This window comes from Lacerta agilis, chromosome 10 (genome assembly GCF_009819535.1).
Source record: "Lacerta agilis isolate rLacAgi1 chromosome 10, rLacAgi1.pri, whole genome shotgun sequence".
Classification (NCBI taxonomy): Eukaryota; Metazoa; Chordata; class Lepidosauria; order Squamata; family Lacertidae; genus Lacerta; species Lacerta agilis.
Window position 1 is genome coordinate 807,621 of NC_046321.1, and position 20,533 is coordinate 828,153.

Here is a 20,533-nt window from a genome sequence, read left to right on the forward strand (position 1 = left end):
AGGGCAGGATTATGCCAGGCTTTCCTGTTACTCGGTGAGTAGAGGGCATGTCATCCCTTTCGCTCTCCTGCAAAATGCTCAGCTGGGACACAGGACAACGGCCTGATTGGCAGCCAAGTAGAATGAAGGCATGTTGAGTCATTCTCCTTTCCTAAACGGGCACAGATCTGACGTCAGGAAGGGCAACACTCAGAAACTGTCAGGAAATCCGTTTGGCCTCCCTGAACTGTCTGCTGATGACCCGGCTGGTGAGTTGCTGTTCTCCCCCAGAATAATTTCAAAGGGAGACTCCATTAGCGGTTTTTAAGCAGAGGTTGGATTGTCATCTGTCAGGGATGCTTTAGCAGGGGGCTGGACTAGAGGACCCTCGGGGTCCCTTCCAACTCTACTGTTCTGTGATACCAACAGGATAAATCTGAATTAGAACCAATAACAACATTAGACTTTTTCACTTCAGCTCAGATTGAGACAATGGTTTATGTTACCCTACGAGTGCTAACGGGATGCGGGTGGTGCTGTGGTCTAAACCACTGAGCCTCTTGGGCTTGCCGATCAGAAGGTTGGCGGTTCGAATCCCCACGACAGGGTGAGCTCCCGTTGTTCGGTCCCAGCTCCTGCCAACCTAGCAGTTCAAAAGCACATCAAAGTGCAAGTCGATAAATAGGAACCGCTCCGGTGGGAAGGTAAACGGCATTTCATAGAATCATAGAATAGAATCATAGAATCCTAGAGTTGGAAGAGACCACCAGGGCCATCCAGTCCAACCCCCTGCCAAGCAGGAAACACCATCAAAGCATTCCTGACAGATGGCTGTCAAGCCTCCGCTTAAAGACCTCCAAAGAAGGAGACTCCACCACACTCCTTGGCAGCAAATTCCCCTGTCGAACAGCTCTTACTGTCAGGAAGTTCTTCCTAATGTTTAGGTGGAATCTTCTTTCTTGTAGTTTGAATCCATTGCCCCGTGTCCGCTTCTCTGGAGCAGCAGAAAAATTTCCGTGCACTGCTCTGGTTCGCCAGAAGCGGCTTAGTCATGCTGACCACATGACCCGGAAAAACTGTCTGCGGACAAAAATTGGCTCCCTCGGCTAGTAAAGCGAGATGAGCACTGCAACCCCAGAGTCGTCCGCGACTGGACCTAATGGTCAGGGGTCCCTTTACCTTTATGAGTGTTAACAAACAATGCTCAGATAATTGCATTGTCAGACATGAAAACATAAGAAGAACTGCTGGATCAGGCCCAATGGCCCCTCTAGTCCAGCATCCTGTTGTCACAGGGGCCATTCAGATGCCCCAAAGGGAAACCTGCAAGCAGGATTTGAACACAAGAGCCCTCTGCCATCCCACGATTTCCAGCAACTGGTACACAGAAGCATTGCTGCCTCTGTGGTCTTGACCCCTTTACATGCTTGCTTGCAAGAATATACACAATTAGATTTGGCTGCAAAGGTGAACAGAACTGTACGCTGGATTCCAAGTGTAGCCACACCATAGATTTGCATAATGGCATCAAATCCGCGGTTGTCTTTTCTTTTCCTTTCCTTTCCTAACTATCCCTTACATAGGATCTTGCCATATACTGATTTAAACTCATTTCTGTTTTGCCTTCCCACCCAGCTGTCAACGTGGAAAACATCGTGCAAAATCACACAGGATCATTTTTTTAAAACACCGTTAAGATCAGCTCTGAATTGTGCATCACATGAATGAAGTGTATTCCCCTGAGACCTGGTGAAATGGAATGGAAGTGTGAGTCACCAGAGGCGAGGCGCTACAGAAGCAGGGAGCCAACACAGAAGAGACCCTGCTCTACGTGCCTCAGCCTAAGGGGTTGTCCTGAGCAATGCCCCACCAGTCGTCCAGGAGTCCCAATGGGGGTGGCGGTGGGGGGCATGGCATTCCACCATGTAGCACCCAATGGCTCCCATGGAGTCATCTCATGGTAGCAAACTCATTGTTTGGGTATGTGGGTGGGATTGTTCCACTTGTTCACGTGTGACCAGGCATAGTGGAAAGTACTTCTTCATGCAGAGCAAACTGTGGAACTCCCCCCCACAGGAAGCAGTGATGGCTACCAACTTGGATGGCTTCAAAAGAGGATGGGCTATGGATGGCTAGTAGCCACAATGGCTCTGCTCTGCCTCCACATCCACAGCTGTGAGGGATGTGATACATAAGTAGCAGTCAAGTACAACATTCCTTGTTTTCCTAGAGTGGACATGCAGGGGAATGTTTGGTACAGCCAGTCGGAACTTCCTGTTTCCTCCTGGCTGGGACATACTTCCTTTGTATGTGACTAGTGGTGGGCGTGACCTTACCTGTCCAGGTAACAAAAGGACAAGGCATGCTGCCACACTCTCTCTCTTTGACTTCCTCCATCCAGCAGCTTTTTAGCGAGAAATGCTCTGTTGAGGACACCGGGACTATCTCCATATGAGATAGATCCACATGCATATACTTTGTAACTAAGTCTGCCTTCAGGGATCCAACTGTGGACTGAATGTAAGTAAACTTCTTTTATATACTTTGCACTAGATTGTGTTGTGTTTATTCTTTTAAGAGGGATCAAAGGGAACTTACCAGGAACCTAATAGTGAGAGGCTTACACAAGCCTGCAACCAGTTATCCTCTGGTTGAATGTGAAAACTCTGCTAAGTGAAGAATCATCTATCCTCTCCTGAACGTTCCCACAAGCTGGAGGGAGCAATGCTGAAACCAAGCCGCTGGAAACCACAGGAGGGGAGAGGGCTCTTGTGCTAGAATCCTGCTTGCGGGTTTCCCTGCTTCCTTGGAGGTTTCTAAGCAGATGCTTTAATTCCATGGTTCTCCTGATCCAGCGGCGCTATTCTCATATTCTTATTTGGGTAGCTAGGGTGGAGGCAGCCGCAGCCTGGCCCTCTTGACTCAAGGAGGCAATTGCCTCCTCAGCTGCCTGCTCATGAGTAGGATGCGCTGGGTCTCCACCTCTCTCTGGAGACACCGAGCATAAGGGGGGGGGCACCGCCGGCAGAAAACGTGGGAGCCCCTGCCCCCATTGTCTCCTCCCCGGTATAAATATATTATTATTATTATTATTATTATTATTATTATTATTATTATTATTATTATTATTATTATTATTATTATTATTGACAACCGTGCTGCGCAGATGGGCACCGGAGGCCTCGCACAGAATCCTCTCGCGGAAACATCCTAGGAAGACCCCCACTTAACTCCGCCCGGACTCCTCGGATCGCTCCATGGAGCGCAACAGAGCGCCACGTCGGAAAGCAACCGCGTTAGTGCACGGCGCGTCTCCAGAAGCTGCCACCCTCCCTAGGCGCACTCAATAGGCCTCCGGTGCTCAAAACCGGACTGGCTTCCGAGGCGAGGTGTCACGGATCGCGCTGCGCCTGCGGCCCTCCGCCCGACCGCGCGGGAAGAGTCTCTGGGCTGATTCCTCCGCAGCCGCTTTAGTCCAAGTTGGGGCAGGGAAGGGGGCTTTGGTTTGGAGCGCCACGAGAGGGGACACGGGACGTCGCGATGTCGAGCAGGCGAGGTGAGAGGGACAGCTGCCGCCAAGGGACTTCGAATTTCTGAACGGCTGCCACGTGGAGGGTGGAGACACCTTTTCCCGCCTGCGGCTTCAGAGCAGAGAACCCGATCCAGTGGATTCAAATGACAAGGAAGGCGATTCCTACTAAACCAGATTCCTGCATTGCAGGGGGGGGGTGGAGTAGAGGACCCTTGGGGTTCCTTCCAAGTCTACGATTCTATGAAGGGGCGTTTGTCTCTGCATGGATAAGCAGGACAATCCAGAAATGTGGGTAGGAATGAAACCCCGTACTAGTCATTTGTGGAGAGAGCTATTAGTGCTACGCATTTTCATCGGACAAATAAACTCGTTTGCAGCGTCGCGCGCACCCCAAAATCACGCAGCCAGTAGTTCCTTTGTAACCTCAAGGTGTTGGGTGTATTGGGGTGGGTTGTGCGCGCGCACTGAGGCGTGTGGCCTCAGATGGGCTCTCTGCGGTATTATTTCTTCCTCTGTTTTATTTTAGATATTTATATACCGCTTTTCGGGCAGACCTCACCAAAGCGGCTGACATAGGATGGCCGTCGCGAGAAACGTCCCTGTGAAAAGCAGTTGCCCTGCGACGGGAAGAAATGCGAGAGGCAGCGGAGAGACCAGGGTTCAAATCCTCCACTCCACCACGAAGCTCACGGGCTGTGACCGCCTCTCGTCCCGACCTACCTCGCAGGGTTGTTGAGGGGATTAATGGAGATGGGGAAGAGCCATCTTGAGAATGTGAGGTGTAAATGCAATAAATAAACGAAACCAATAAAAGGTGTTTGCTTAGAAACAGCTGCGAGTGCGGGTTCTGCCCTTCCCTCGGGGGAGAGTAAGGAGACAACTTCGCAATGGCCATCCCTGCCTCCTGTGGCAGAGAGTCCCGTGGGTTAACTCTGCGCTGCGGGAAGAAGGACTTGTTTTGATCCGTCCTGCTTCCTCCAACCTTCGGCTTCCCGGGATGTCCACGATTTCTCCTGTTCTGAGAGAGGCAGTGAAACTTCTCTCTTTCTCCTTTCTCCATAATTTTATAGACTTCCTGCCCCTCGCCTTTTCTCCGAACTGAAGTCTTAAACGGCGCGACGTTTCTTCCCAGGGGATTCGCTCCGTCCCTTTTATCACCCGGGAGGCCCTTTCCTGGCACTTTCAAAGACCTTACATACAGCCACCAAATGGCATCGGCGTTCGCCGTCCAAGCAGAGCTACAAATGCAGAGCCGGAGAAGGGATCCCGGCAGACGGTTGCAGCTTTCTAAACTGATCCCGCGCCAGTTTTAAATCTCTTCCCTTTGCGGGGCTGGGAAGCGCGGGATCTCCCCGGGAGAGATCTCGCCGCCGCTGCGCCCGCTGGAAAACTCCCCGCCTTCGCGGCCAAGAAGAGTTGGCGAAGCCTGATCTCTCAGGCACGGGCGCGATTCCAGTTCGTGGCCGCTTCGGGGTCGAGGACTTTAACCTCCCCAACCCCCAGTGATGGGGGAGGGTCCGCAGCTCTCCGGCAGAGCACCTGCCCTGCATGGCAGGGGGTTGGACTATAAGAATAATAATAATAATAATAATAATAATAATAATAATAATAATAATAATAATTTTATTTATACCCCGCCCTTCCCAGCCAGAAAACCGGGCTCAGGGCGGCTAACATCAATTAAAATCACAGCAAAAAAACATAAAAACGATCAATTTAAAATGACAGATTAAAATACAAATTTAAAAATTCAATTAAAACTGCAGGTCTCGTCTCAATTTCAAAATAACCCACCAATAAAAGATGTCCCTTGGGGTCCCTCTTCCAACTCTACAATTCTGTGCTTCTATGATTCCATGCAGAAGGTCCCCGTTTCCATAGGGCCGCCAGGGAGCGGCTGGGGAGCTGCTCGGCGGGGCAAAGGTGGGCTCGCTCCGTAGGGATGAGGAGCCTTTGCGTGTCATGCAATCACAGTGTCATACAGGCATAGGCAAACTCGGCCCTCCAGGTGTTTTGGGACTACAACTCCCATCATCCCTAGCTAACAAGACCAGGGGTCAGGGATGATGGGAGTGGTAGTCCCAAAACATCTGGAGGGCCGAGTTTGCCTATGCGCCTGGTATCATAGAATTGTAGAGCTGGAAGGGGGGACCCCCGGGGTCATCTCGTCCAACCCCCCCGGGGATCGCAGGATCCCTGACAGATTAGCCACCCAGCCAACCTCTGCTCCACAAGATCCAAGGGAAGGGAGCCAGCCACCTTCCGATGTCTCACGCATTTCCCGGAGAGGCTTGGCGTTCTAGCTCCGTCTCAAATGTGACATTTGAAAGGGACGCAAAATCCCACTTCTGCCGATCGGAACGTGAGCACCGGCGCTTCCTGACCGCTGCAGTGCGGTTGTTGTTGGTGGTGGTGGTGGTTGTGGTGGTGATTTTCTTTGTTTACAAAAAGTACGTGCCATTGCCTCTTTTCCCAGGTTGTAGAGAGCGCGGTTCTGAGGGGGCCAGATTCCAGCACCACCTCGGAGAATGTCCCCCTGGGCGGCTCCTCCTTCCCGCGATCCAATCTCAGTTATCCATCTGCAGAATGGGGATATAAAGATAACACGGCCGTGGGCGGGGGAGGGGAGGATCCAGGGGCAAGGAACAGAAGAAACCAAGAAGAGCTTGCCGGATCCGAGCGCAAGAGCCCCCGCCCCGCCCCCCGCGGCTTCCCGCAAGTGACATTCAGAAGCGTTGCTGCCTCCAACTGTGGAGGCTGAGCAGAGCATCGCGGCTAGGAGTCAACTTCCTCCAGAATTGGTCTTTTATAAATAATAATAATAATAATAATAATAATAATAATAATAATAATAATTTTTATTTGCATCCCGCCCTCCCCAACCGAGGCCGGGCTCAGAGCGGTTAACACAAAAAGTCATCCAAGTTGGGGGCCATCATTGCCTCCAGTGGAGGGGAGTTCCATAGTTCATCTCTGCGCTGCGTCAAGAAGGACTTTCTTCTGTCTGCCCCGATTTCCCCCACATTCAGCTTCGTTGGATGGCCACGAGTTTTGGTGTTAGGAGACAGGTAGAGAAACATTTCTCTCTCCACTTTCTCCAGGCCAGGTATAATTTTCTATACTTCTGACCTGTCGCCTTTTACTCGCCTTTTCTCCGGACTAAAAAATCCCAAGCGCTGCCATATTTCTTCCTACCCCTTCGATCACCTTTTCTGAACATTTCCAACTCCGCAATATTCTTTAGTTTAGACCGCTGGAAACCTCCCCAAACACGCTCTTATATTTCCTAGCCTCGTAATAAAATGCAGTGATGGACAGGAGTTGAAGGGGGAAGACCCTCGCTCCCATTTCGACGTGGCGGGGGGGGGGGAGAGATTTAACCAGGCGGGGTCTCTGCAAAGGACGACCCTGGAAACCCGAGGCTTCCTGCCCGGAATATACTTGAAAATGCACTGGCGAAATTAAGCGTGGCTTCGTTGCAAGCAAAAAGTCTCCCCCCCCACCCACCCCCCGGCGTTGAATTCTCCCTTGTTTTAACTTCGTGGGAGGGGCTTCGTTCGCATTTCGTTACACCGAAATTATCGCCCCCGATTGGGGGTTTATAAAGATTTTTTCAAGGGCGTAAGGGAACGTTTACAGAAAGGGATCGAGGCCGAATCAGCAGATCCGAAAAGAATGCTATGAAAGTTTTTTAAAATAATACTGTTGACACAGAATAGCCGAGGAGGGGACCCCCCCGGACCCCGTTTCTCCCCCCCCCCCAAACATATATATATATGCAGGTTTCTACCGGGAGTAGGATGAGCGGCGCGCTACGAATTCGGGGTCGCCAGTCGAGCTGGAATCTTAAAAACTTTCTGTCTTTTGGGGCGGAGGTTGGAGTTTCGAATTTGTTTTTGATATAGAGTTTTTTATATATGCATGTATATCGAAAGCCGAAACGAATTCTCACAGCGTTGGCTATTTCGGTTTTATGCTGTATTTTGCATTTGTAGGTCGCTCAGAGAACGCTGAGGATCGGGCAGCAGATAAATATCGTTAATAATAATTGGCAACGTTAATTATCAATAATAAATTATTCGTCGTTATTAATAATTTTAATTGGGAAACAACATAAAGCATCGAATTACGGTTTTCCTCTGGACGAGATACGTGAGTTGAGGTTGTCAGCCTCGATGGCACCAGAACTCAGCCCCCGAGTGACAACCCAGCGACGACAGCACAGGAGGAGACAAGCGGCGGTGGATCGGGCCCAATCCGGGGTCCCCGCGCGCCGGCTCCGGCCCTTCTCTTTCCGCCCGTATGGATCTGGCATCAAGAAGAGGGAGAAGGAAGTTATGGCCGCTCCTCCCACCCTCTTCTAAAGACGCACAAATTGGTGGCCATCCCATCCTCCTGTGGGAGGGAGTTCCGTGGGTTAACTCTGCGCTGCGTGAAGGACTTTTGCCTGTCCTAAATCTCCCAACCTTCCGTTCCGTGAGAGAGCAATTTTTACAAGAGCAAAACTTTTTTCTGTCTCTCCACTTTCTCCACACCGGGCTTCGTTTTATACCCTCCTATCACGTCGCCTCTTCCTCGCTTTTTCTCTGTACTAAAAAGCCCCCCCCCCAAAAAAAGTTGCCCCCTTCCCTCGCAGGGGAGTCGCTCTACCGGCTTGAGAATCTTCGCCTCGCTTTTCTGAACCGTTTTGCGCCCGCAGCGTTGCCGCACCGCAAACTTGCCCATTCGACGCCGGCGATTTTCGATCCCTTTCCTTGTGATAAATATTGTTGCTGGTATTTTTCCCTTTAAAAAAATCATTTTTAGAGATCACCAGAACAGCCCCGAAGTCGTGGTTGGCGTGGAACCGGAGCGACTTTGGAGCGAGCGCCGGATTTCACTCTGGACTGAATTCAAATCCCGGGGGGCGGGATCCCCAAAAAATCTGGATAGAAGGTCTCTCCCCCACCCCACGACCAGTGCGCACTGCCCCGATCCCTGAAGTTCACCAAACACAAATTCAGTAAATTAATTAAGCTAAAATATTTTTAATTTTTTCCCGGGGTTAGTGGAGACCTGCAAAAATACATTTCCCCTATTTCCTCTTTCAGATTTTTTTCTTTCCTGTGTATTTTCTTTTAAAAAGGCGAGGAAATAAACGCGTTTGGTTGCGGGCGGGGTCAGTTCCTACCTGGACGTCCCCTTTTGACCCCTTTTCTCTAATAAATTTGGGAGGCTCGTTCCCCCCAAAAACCTTGCCCCGCTCCCCTCCCTCCGGGGCAGCGCGCGGGGCTCCCGGGGTAGAGGCGGCGGCAGGGGGTGTTTCGCGCGCCGCGGGGTCCCCGCCTCCCCCGCCCGCCAGCGCCGCCTCCCCCGCCCCAAGCCGGGCAGGGAGGGGCCGGGCCGCGGCCGGGCGAATTGTGCAACCCGGCGCGCCTTATAAAAGGGTCGCGGCGGCGATGGAGCCTCAGAAGCCCGGCGGAGGCAGCGCGAGAGAGGTGAGCCGAGCTGGGGGGAGGACGAGGCGGAGGGAGGTGCCTGAATATTGAGGGGGAGGGCTGGGGTGATGGGGAGGTAGCTCCAGGGGTGAACCTCCCTTATCGATCCGCTTTGGACTGTCAGGACTCCTGGAGCCAAGCTGTCTGCTGGCACGGCGCTGGGAGCCCAATAGTGCCTCTGAGCGCATGCAGACATCCTTTCCCACAGTTTAGGCGTTGAGGCTTTCAGACTAGAGGAAAGTCGCGGAGGCTTTGCCTAGCCGGTGGGGTACCCGCGCCTCTCACTTTTCTTCCCACAAATCCCCATCCCTCTGGGAGAAAAGGCCGGAGGCGCTCTGCCGGCTTTTCCTCCACGTGCGTCTAGCTCCGGCTTTTTCCTGACTGCTGCTTCTCTCAGTTCCCAACGGCGAGGTGGATTGTTTCCGCCTGGCACGGCACCTCTTCCGAAGGCCAGCCCGGCAGATTGGGCGGCTGGGAGGGCAGACCCGGGGCCTCCGGTAAGGGTGAGATTTCCCCGGATCCCCTACCTACCGTCTCCATCTCCCATTCACTGCCTCGCCAAGGAGACCGACCGGTTGAGGAGCGGAGGAGGGCAGGACGACGTGTGTTGGGGTGGGGAGTCGGAGGGCTTTCCGCCCCGCCCGGGGTCGAGGGGGCGTCCACACTGCCGCCCCGGAGTGACCCAGGCTTCGCTTCGCCTCGCTTCACCCCGGGTTGGCCAGGCTGGGCCGGTTATGGGGAGAGGACTAACTCCCTCCTGCTCCGCTTGCTTTTGCCAAATGGAAAAGGCAGATCAGCTGCCTCGAAGGGAGGGAGGCGGCGGGGCCGGAGGAAAGACCCCGAGAGAGCATGTGCAGAGCGCCTGTGCTTAGCAGGCCTCGCGGTGCTGCCGGACAAGGGTGAACCTCGGGATCTCCCAATTCTGCAGTAAAGAGGGGGGAGGTCAGTGGGAGCCCCAGGGGTTTTCCACCGGGTTAGATGCCCGCCCGCCCCCATCCTCCATCCGAGGCTGGGGAGGAGCTAAGTACCTCCCCCCCCCCCAGCCCTGATTCTGGGAAATTGGAGGAGGATGAAGCCAAGCAAGAACCCAGACTTCTCCCTGGGGCTCTGACTCTGAGAACTGCTCTTCCAGACAAGCTGGGCCTGGATGGGGAAGAGTGAGCAAAGTGGGGTGTGGAGCATCTGGACTGGTGCATGAGAAATATTTTTGGGGGGGGGGGGGCTCCACTCTCTGCTCTCCTAGAAAATGGTCCCCCAGTCATTTGGGGAAGGTCAGTGGCTCAGTGCACTGCTGTGTATGTAGAAGATAACAAGAATCATGGAACGAGAGAGTTGGAAGGTAACCCCACAGGCCATCTAGTCCAACCCCCTCCAATGCAGGAACCGCAACCAAAGAATCCCCAAAGAGCCTGGCAGGATCAGGCCAGGGGCCCATCTAGCCCACCCTCCTTTCCTCACAGTGGCACAGGAAGTCACCACAAAGGTCGCTGGCACAATCTCCAGTTTCCCCACCTGAAATCCTGGAGGGTTCACTAGAACTAGACTGACCCCAGTGCTCTGCCTCTAGTGTAGGACAGCCGCTTCCTCCGTTCCTCGTCTGATGTGCTGGCTCCGAGGTCCCACTTCCACAGGCTCCTGCAAATGAAACAGACCAGGGGGCAGCCTGATGAGCCCCAAATGCCAGGCTGGGCAGTGGGCACCGTCAGGTGGCAGTGAAGGGGCGGAACCCAAGTTGTGACCCAACTTAGCAGGCCATGGGTTTGGGCAGCCTTCTGCTCAGGTAAGAGGGATCCTTGGAGATCCTTGGACTCGTGGTCTCTCTGCAGTCCTCCAAGCGCAGGCCTAGCATTGCTTCGCTTTCTTAGGCTCATGGAATCCTAGAATCATAGAGTTGGAAGGGACCCCAAGGGTCATGCGGTCCAAACCCCCGCAATGCAGGAATCTCAGCCACTGCATTCACCACAGATGGGCATCCAACCTCTGCTTAAAAGCCTCCAAGGAAGGAGAGTCCACCACCTCTCCTGCAAGACTGCTCCACTGCCTAACAGCTCCATTCTTGACCTCTTTTCGGCAGGCGCTTGGAGTAGCTTTTCAAGAGCTTAGGAAATTCCCTTTGGACTCAGTGCTGACTGCACCAACTGGCAGTGATGGCTTTGCGGGGTTTCAGACAGGGGACCCTAGCTGGTGCTGAGTATGGTGCTGAGAACGCCAAGCTTTCAGATTTGATGATCCCTGTAGGGAACAGCTGCATATTCCTGCATTGCAGGGGGTTGGACTGGATGACCCTCGGGGTCCCTTCCAACTCCACAATTCTAGGATTCTTTTGACTTTCGGTGTGAGAAACAGTGAGCGTCAAATCCACCTATTCATGTCAGCCTCCGATGCAGACATGTTGTCCCTTAGTGTCCTGAGTTCAGAGAAGCCTCCACTTAGTTGTGCTGCTGGCCGCGGATTCCTCATGTAGGCATTGCGTTTACCACTTGGTTATCATGGCGGTCGGATTTATGTAACACCCGTGTGTGTGGGGCGATGTGCAGCTGGATGGCCACGGGCCTCGGCCCTGAGAAGGCAGGCAGGCAGACTCTGTTCCTGCTTGCCACTGAAACCCAGACGTTGCCAAAACTCTCAACGGCGCGGCTTGAAATTCTCAGAAAACACACATGCCCAACGGGCCCTGCAGATTTGCTGGGCTGCCTTAATCTCCTTCCCACCTGGTGCAGGGAGTCCTTCTTCCTTGAGATGTTTTGAAGCGAAACTCCAGAAACATTTGGATGTGGCCAGGATCCTGCCATGGTAAACACCGTCAGTGGGAACCTGAGCGGGGGAGGCAGAACCGTTGGTGCTCTTGGTGTGGCAGCTGCTGGGCACCACGCCTCATGCCAGGCAGCTTGAACGACACTTCCTGGAGGAGTCTTCCCTCACCCCAGTTTGGATGGCCCTGCAGGTGGGGTGTTGTAACTCTGCAGGGCCATCCAGTTTGGTGTAGTGGTTAAGAGCGGCAGACTCGTAATCTGGGGAACCGGGTTCGCGTCTCCGCTCCTCCACATGCAGCTGCTGGGTGACCTTGGGCTAGTCACCCTTCTCTGAAGTCTCTCAGCCCCACTCACCTCACAGAGTGTTTGTTGTGGGGGAGGAAGGGAAAGGAGAATGTGAGCCGCTTTGAGACTCCTTCGGGTAATGAAAAGCGGGATATCAAATCCAAACTCTTCTTCTTCTTCCCTTGCAAGACTCATGAGAGCCATTCAGGCAGCCAGTGTGGTGTCATGGTTAGTGAGAGTGTCAGACTGGGGCCTGGGAGACGAAGGTTTGAATCCCCACTTAGCCCATGGACTTCGAGTCAGTCGCAATGCCTCTCAGCCTAACCTTCCTCGCAGGGTTGTTGTGTGGGGAGAGAAATGTGTGAGCCAGCCTGGATAGCTCAGTTGGTTAGAGCAGTGTTTTTCAACCTTTTTTAGGCAAGGGCACACTTGTTTTATGAAAAAAATCACGAGGCACACCACCATTAGAAAATGTTAAAAAAAATTAACTCTGTGCCTATATTGACTATATATAAAGTAATTCTCTTGAATAGGAATCAAATAAACACAATTTTTCCCACGGCACACCAGGCAACGTCTCGCGGCACACTAGTGTGCCGCGGAACAGTGGTTGAAAAACACTGGGTTAGAGTGCGGCGCTGAGAACGCCAAGGTTGCAGCTTTGATCCCTGTACAGGACAGCTGCATACTTCTGCATTGCAGGGGGTTGGACTGGATGACCCTTGGGGTCCCTTCCAATTCTGTGGTTCTGTTATTCCAAGCCACCTTCAGCTCCAGGGAGGAAAAGGTGGGGTGTTGTAACTCTGCAGGGCCATCCAGGAAGCTGGATGTTGGAAGATTGAGGGCTGGGCTTGTGTCCAACAGAGTTCAACTTGGGGTAGACCCAGTGCCAGATTTGTGTTTTCTCTTGGCTTGGTGAACACCCAGGAAGGTAGCTGCTTATGGACGTTTAGTAGATTGAGGGTCTTTGGTTTTGAGAAATGAGTAGGTGTGCAAGGGCCAGAAATCCCCCCCCCTACTGTAAAATTTCACAACTTACATTTTGGGGTCCAGGTGAGCTCCATCACTCCTCTAACCAGCCGGCCTGAACTCTCAGGTACAGATCATCTCCCTCTGTTGTTTTACAATGTCACTCATTTGCGTCGCTCTAATTTTAATTTGGGATGCGGGTGGTGCTGTGGGTTAAACCACTGAGCCTTGGGCTTGCCAATCAGAAGGTCGGCAGTTCGAATCCCTGCGACGGGGTGAGGTCCTGTTGTTCTGCTGCTGCCAACCTAGCCGTTCGAAAGCACGAAGTGCAAGTAGATAAATAGGTACCGCTCCGGCGGGAAGGTAAACGGTGTTTCCGTGCACTGCTCTGGTTCACCAGAAGCGGCTTAGTCATGCTGGCCACATGACCCGGAAGCTGTATGCCGGCTCCCTCGGCCAGTAACGCGAGATGAGCGCCGCAACCCCAGAATTGTCCGCAACTGGAGTTAATGGTCAGGGGTCCCTTCACCTTTAATTTTAATTTGCTCCGTTCATTAAGTTTGTGCTCGCATTACTTTTTGCACGCTGTAAGGAGGGGGGGGGTGTATAAGGAAATTGATTCTTAAGAGCCTCTATCACCCACCTGCTTTGGCAAATATCTCCTGCCCAAGTGGACTTTGCTGCCCGGGAGCCAGCTAAGAGCTTTTCCGGGCAGGTGAGAGGAGTTAGGGAAGCAAGGAGTTAGGGAAGTCAGTCACTCCAGAGGTTGACCAGCTCAGCACACCCAGCTCCTTTACCAACAATGTGATGAGTAGAGAAAGCCCAAGGAGTCTTTCCAGGGAAAAGGTTAACATGCCAGATAATGAAAAGGACAACTTTTAGGCCCGTGGTGATGTTCTGCTGTGCCCATTTTGTTTTTCCTTTTCCTTCAGGGGGTGTCATGCATGCCTCCCCCCCCCCGGCCCCATCTTATATCTCCCGACAACAACCCTGTGAGGTTGTTCACCTGTTCATTTGTTCCTAAAGCACCCTTCGAAGGTTAGTCTCTTTTCAAGTTTAGGAAGACTGAGACATAGTGGAATGGAAGAATTGCAGAATTGGGAGGGACCTCAAAGGCTCCTCTAGTCCAACCTCCTGCGATGCAGGAATCACAGCATCCCTGGTCCAAGAGTCATGGTTGGCCAGGGGATCCCAGGAGCTGGATCCCAGCACAAGAGCCCTCTCCCCGGCAACTGGGGATTCAGAAGCATCGCTGCCTCTGACCATCAAAAGCCCTCTCCTCCTCTTTTAAAGCCATCTAGTTTGGTTACCTTTATCTCCTCCTGTGGGAGGGAGTTCCATAGTTCAACTCTGCGCTGCATGAAGAAGTCCTTTCTTTTCTCTGTCCTGAATCGTCTAACTTTCGGCTTCTAGCGTTACAAGACAGGGAGAAAACCTTCTCTCTCTATCCACGTTCCCTGTGAGGACACCCCTTCCTCGGGGAAACCTGAACTCGCTTTAGGAAACCCAGAGGAGCTCCCCTAACTGGTTTTTCCTCTTTATCTGCACAGGCTGAAGGAGAAGATGCGCTGCCCCAACATCTCCTTGTGTGGTTTGATATGGGTCTGGCTGCCCCTATTCCATGGCCGGCCTGTGAAAATTGACAAGGTCGTGGCTGACACGAAAAGCCTCACCAAGACCATCATGGCCCGGATCCAGGAGCACCAGGTAAGATGTGGGGTAAGAACAGGCTCCATCCCCTCCTTCCCACCTACTCATAGAAGCATTGGATTGTAGAGCTGGAAGGGTCCCCCAAGGGTCATTTAGTCCAGCCCTGCAAAAGAATCATGGCCATTCAGTGTTTTCCTGGAGCTCATTGCAGTCTGCACGACCTTCTGCTCTCCTCCAAGCAGAAGATAGCAAGCCAGGATTCTGCTGGATTAGTACTAGCCCCCCAGGCAGACAGCACAGTCAGTATCATGGCACACAAACCAGGCAGCCCCGAATGCCCCCTCCTCAGTGCCTGTCTGCTGCAATGGGCTAACAGAGTGGGGGGGGGCATGGATGAATTGTACTGGAGCAATTGTATCAGGACCCAGGCTTTCAAAGGGATTGGGTGCTGACTGAGCTTTCATTCAAAAAGAACTAGGCTTCTAGGCTTCCTAGAAGGAAGTTATGCAACAAAATGTGCAGGCAGCCTTCTGGGTGGTTTCTGTGAAATGAGCCAGTCTTTGTGTTTTAGCCAATGAGTGAAGTCGGAAGTGTGATTGATGAGTGAGTTGTTTGGGAACCAGCCAATAGGATTTCCTGGGGTCCTAAAGAACTAGTGTTTACCCCTTCCCTTTAGTTCCCTCCCTCCCTCCCTTTCACCTTGTTTTCTCGTCTTTTCATCCCCCTTCCCCTTTCCTTTTTCCCTGGCAACCAGGACACACCTTTCCTGTGGTAGGTTCACTGAGGTCGGGTACACCCTAGAAGCTATTCTCTGCAAATAGTGCTGCACAATAAGTTCTGGTTGGATGTTACATATTTCTCCCCCTGCAAGCGGCAAATGCCCAAAAATTGCAACGAGGCCTCTGACGGCAGCTCTTGGGAACCCATCCTTTGTGCATGCTAACCTGGGAATATGCTCAGCAGAACACAAGTGGTTCTTAGGCATCTGAAACATGCTATAACTAGGCCAAATTAAGACCAATTGAAGCCTTGGAGCTGTACTAATTTTCAGGGTTGTCGAGGAGAACAATATGCAGGTGTTTTGAGAGTTTATTTAGGTCACGGGCCAGGACTTCTCTGTGGTAAACATTTCAACACTCCCTGCCAAGCCTGCCATAATAACAACAACAACACTTCATTTCTTGCACCCCGCCCTTCTGAGTGGGTTCCCCAGCCACTCTGGGCAGCTTCCAAGAGAGGATGGGTGTCAGTTTGGCATTCTGTGGTACAAGTGTTCAAGGCATGCACCTGTCTCATGTGCTCCAGAGTGGTGTGAGCAGCAACACACTGGGTAGACCATAAACTTGACATGAGTCAACCGTGTGATGCAGCAGCTAAAAAAGCCAATGCAATTCTGGGCTGCATCAATAGGAGTATAGCATCTAGATCAAGGGGGGTAATAGTACCACTGTATTCCGCTCTGGTCAGACCTCTCCTGGAATACTGTGTCCAGTTCTGGGCACCACAGTTCAAGAAGGATACTGACAAGCTGGAACGTGTCCAGAGGAGGGCAACCAAAATGGTCCAAGGCCTGGAAACGATGCCTTATGAGGAATGGCTTAGGGAGCTGGGTATGTTTAGCCTGGAGAAGAGAAGGTTAAGGGGGGATATGATAGCCATGTTCAAATATATAAAAGGATGTCATATAGAGGAGGGAGAAAGGTTGTTTTCTGCTGCTCCAGAGAAGCGGACACGGGGCAATGGATTCAAACTACAAGAAAGAAGATTCCACCTAAACATTAGGAAGAACTTCCTAACAGTGAGAGCTGTTGGACAGTGGAATTTGCTGCCAAGGAGGGTGGTGGAGTCTCCTTCTTTGGAGGTCTTTAAGCGGAGGCTTGACAGCCATCTGTCAGGAATGCTTTGATGGTGTTTCCTGCTTGGCAGGGGGTTGGACTGGATGGCCCTTGGGGTCTCTCCCAACTCTAGGATTCTATGGGTGACACTCTTGCTTTGGGAAAGTAGCCCTTCCTCCTTCCCTCCATTTCCCTTGCTGTCATCTGCACCAGAGCTTGGCTTAACTGCCTGTGATTTCCCTCTTCCCGTTGCAGTTTCCTCCAGTGAACCTGAAGATCAACGGGTTTGATTTCATCCCGGGGCAGCTGCCGGCAGAAAGCCTGGAGTCCATCGACGAGACCCTGCAGATCTTCCACCAGGTCCTCTCCAGCCTCCCTTTGGAGGCCCCCGTGGCGCAAATCTCCAACGATGTGGAGAACCTCCGCAGCCTCCTTCAGATGCTGGGCTCCCACCTGGGCTGCCTGCTCCGCAGACCTTCTGCGGCCGACAACCTGGGCAACCTCACAGAGCTGATGACCGTCTCCCCGTACACGACAGCCGTGGTGACCTTGGACCGACTCCACAAGTGCCTGGAAAGCATCGCAAAGTACCTGGACCACGTTCAGAACTGCTAGGGGGTGTGTGCAAACGCACAGAGTCTCTTGTTTTCCTGGCTGGGTCAAATGACACTTACGCAAGAAGCAAAAAAAAAAAAAAAAACCCCTCAGGTTACGATATCTGTGATGACAGCAAAAACAGCCTCGGAGCAAAACAGTCACACATTTACTTGCACCAGGAACTGATCTGCGAATGTTCTTGGACAATCACTGTGTTCCCGGGCATCCTCTCTCAGGGTAGACTTGACTCAAGTTTGGGGGCAGCTCAGTTTGCGGGGAGGGACGGGGAGTCACTCGATTGTGCCTGGTTGTGGTTTGCATGAATGGGAATCCTAGAAGCGTAGCTTTGGCAGGGACCCCTAGAGTCATCAAGTCGAAACCCAGGAGCTAAGGAGCTCCTGACAGATGGCCAGTCAGCATCCATTCCACTGTTAAATGGTTCTTAGCATCAGGAAGTCCTTCCTAATGTTTTGTTTGAATCTCCTTCCTTGTCATTTGAATTCAATGGTTCAGGTCTTCCTCTCCAGAGCAGCAGAAAACTAGCTTGCTCCATGTGAGATGCGTGGTTCAAAAGGGGGCACTCCCTATCCTTTGGAGGGGCTTCCATTTTTTTCATTTCGGAGGGTCGGTTTGGCTCTCTCATGCTCTCTGGTGAGACTCAGGTCAGGCAAAGTGAGAGACGACCCCCCACCCCCAAGAAACCCGAATGCCAGGACACAGGAGCAGAAGTTGTTCCTCAGTAGCCCTGCAGGGAACCCCACAGCCCTCTTCTTCACTGCCTGAACAGAGCCTCCAGCGACACAGAGCTCTTCAGCGGGGCAAGGCAGGGCAGGGTGGGGCTGGTTCAGATTTCTATGGGTGGGGGGGGGGTGAGTTGCTTTTGGATAGGTTCGAGGTTACCGGTATATACTGCAACAACAACAAAAGAGGAGCGACCTATTTGGAGAGCAGATCCCGCTGTTAACTTTCCAGACCTCGGAATAACTAACGTAGCCATATCACCCACGTGGATCGAAATTAAGCAAAACTTGGGTTTTTGTCTTTGGCACACAGGGAAGCCAGGGCTTCCTTCTCATTCTTCGGAATCACTCCTGGGAAAACGACACTTTGGTGCATGTAATGACAAAACCCACAATTTAATTTAATTTTTTTTAGTTAATGTTATTTCCAGCAAAATGCAGCCTCGGGTAGGGGAGGGGTGTGTGTGTGTCTTTGTGTGGTTTTGAGCCCAGCAGCAGGGCAAGCCAGGGGGTGTGAGCGTGGGAATGCTGAGTGATTCCCAGTCACCGTTTCACGCAGAACATGCCCTTGCCGCTCACCCAGGGCCCGGATTCATGTTTACGAAGGAAGACACGTTAATAAGCAACAGGGCATTAGACGCAAGCCGCCCCAGACTTTCCACTTCAGAGGCCGAATTCCTCGTGGAATCATAGAATGGGAGAATCATGTGGTCCCAACCCGCTGAAAGAAGCAGGGATCGCGGCTGAATTATCCCTGGCAGGAGGCCAACCAGCCTTTGCTTTTAAACTTCCACCAGCTTCTGAGGGAGTCCGTTGTGCTGCCAGGCAGCTCTTCCCATCAGAATGTTCTTCTCCTGCAGATCGAGATTCCAGGAAATGCCCACCTCGTGGTTTGTGGGAGACTTCACTTCCCATGTGCAAAGTGCCTGCCTTCAGTTCCCCTCAGTCAAGTTTTTGGAACAATGGGGAAGCCTTCAAAATGTGCTCAGCAGAGGTAAAGGATTCAGGGGGGGGGTGAGTATCCACATTACAAGCAGCAGCAGCAGCACCCCACCCCCTTTCCTACTGCTTTCAACCCTCTGAGAAAAACGATTGCAAAGGGCCTATCAGCTGCAAGGCAGGGGGTTGGACTAGATGACCCCTGGGTCCCTTCCAACCTACAGTTCTAGGATACTAAGGCAAGTGGCACAAAGGAGGTGGAGAGGAGCTTGACAGCTTCCCCGCCAAGTGGGGCATCCCTCCTGTGATTCTGCAGCAGGCGGTTTTCCTGCATCCGCCGAGGGTTGGGCTGGATGTCCTTTGGGGATCCCTTCTGATTCCGTGATGGCTCTTAAAGCTGTAGCGAGTGGGAAACGGATGGGCCCCATTGCAAACCTGCCTGCCTCAGTCTCTCCCTCATCTTGGTGCTCGTGGATTCGAGCACAGCTGGCTGGGGGCAACCAGGGCTTCACCTCTGACTCTCGCAAGGAGGGAGGAGGCCTCTGTGCCTTTGCACACGAGGTGCCCTTGTCTGACTCCCTTCCCTTTGAGGCAGGGGGAGATCCCCTCCTCCGCCTCCCTGCGTCTGCTCTCAGCACCTGGGGGTTTCGGTGCAAGGATGGGCGGGAGGAATTCCTAGTCAAGGGAGCAGCTAAGGTGCTGTGCTGTGATTTCTTAGAAAGAGCCTTTTTACAACTCCCCCATTTCCCCTTAGGTGGCATTTCAGTTGCAAGACCAAAACGTTTTTTCTGAGGGTGTGATGGGTCATTCAGGGTGCTGCATTCCTTCCCAGCTCTGTGAGCTGGAGGGCTCTCTTGCTGGGGTGTGTGTGTGTGTGTGTCTTGTGGGGAGGGCTGCTGTGAAAGACTCAAGTCAGGAAGAGAGCAGGGGAGCTTCCGAAGCAGACCCGAGAAAGCCTCCGTACTGTTAAACTCGCCCTTCTTATTTATTTTCATTTTCCATTACGACGTTTGTTGACAATTTTTGCTTTTCTTTCTGTATCTGGAGTAATATTTATATTTTATAAAAATGTGCTGCATTTTGAATAGTGGCGGGTTTTTGCTTTGCTTGCTGGCCCCCAGGATCCTTGCCGGGGGGGGGGGGAGCCTGCATTTCTTTCTGGCGGGTGGTCATGGGTGGAGCAGGGAAAAGGAAAAGGAGGAGGAGAACATTGACACATCCAGGGTAAATATATGAGCTTGGGGTGCGATTCCCACCTGCACTCAGCTCTCACCTGTGGCTCCTGGAAGCTGTCAGCGTGTGACAGTGGCCACAATCCCGGGAAACGGCTTCGACTGGCCGGCTAAACCAGGTGAATATAGCCAAGGGGCCCCTTACCTTTGGTGAGTTAGGGGCTTCCCCTACATGTGAAGACAGAATCTGGCAGATGGAGCAGAGGAGACCAAGAGTGGATGCAACGGTCAAGAAGTCGGTTTCTACATGAGATGCAGAGGGAAATGAAGGCCAGTTGGGGCTCATCAACCTGGGAAGGGAGCCCATTAAGGAGAAGGAAAACTCTGGTCCTAAATCTCCGCTGCCTTTCTCATCACAAAGGCTTCGGGAGTAAATCCTGAGTAAAAAATCCATATCCACTGCCTTGTGGGACATCTTCAGCAGGAAAAAAAGGCTAAGGAGTAAACCAGACCAGGGGCGTCGCTGGGGGGGGGGTGTGGTACGCCCCGGGTGCCAGGGGAGGGGGGGTGACAAGCGGCGGCCACTCCCCAAGGGGAGCCCCGCC

At 52.5% G+C, this 20,533-nt stretch overlaps 1 protein-coding gene across 1 annotated transcript; it reads left to right on the top strand.

The window, feature by feature from the left end:
* The first annotated feature begins 8,938 nt into the window (after nucleotides 1-8,938).
* LEP (leptin) lies at nucleotides 8,939-17,095 on the top strand. The gene is made up of 3 exons (XM_033162671.1): nucleotides 8,939-8,988; nucleotides 14,546-14,702; nucleotides 16,736-17,095. Exons 2-3 carry the CDS (start codon nucleotides 14,559-14,561, stop codon nucleotides 17,093-17,095), a joined length of 504 nt encoding a protein of 167 aa, XP_033018562.1. The 5' UTR covers nucleotides 8,939-8,988; nucleotides 14,546-14,558.
* Nucleotides 17,096-20,533: the final 3,438 nt, after the last annotated feature.

Bases quoted from the DNA above. Each gene is read 5' to 3' on its own strand.
- LEP (XM_033162671.1), top strand. From the start codon at position 14,559: ATGCGCTGCCCCAACATCTCCTTGTGTGGTTTGATATGGGTCTGGCTG. The intron at 14,703-16,735 runs GTAAGATGTGGG...TTCCCGTTGCAG, and splicing joins CCCGGATCCAGGAGCACCAG to TTTCCTCCAGTGAACCTGAA.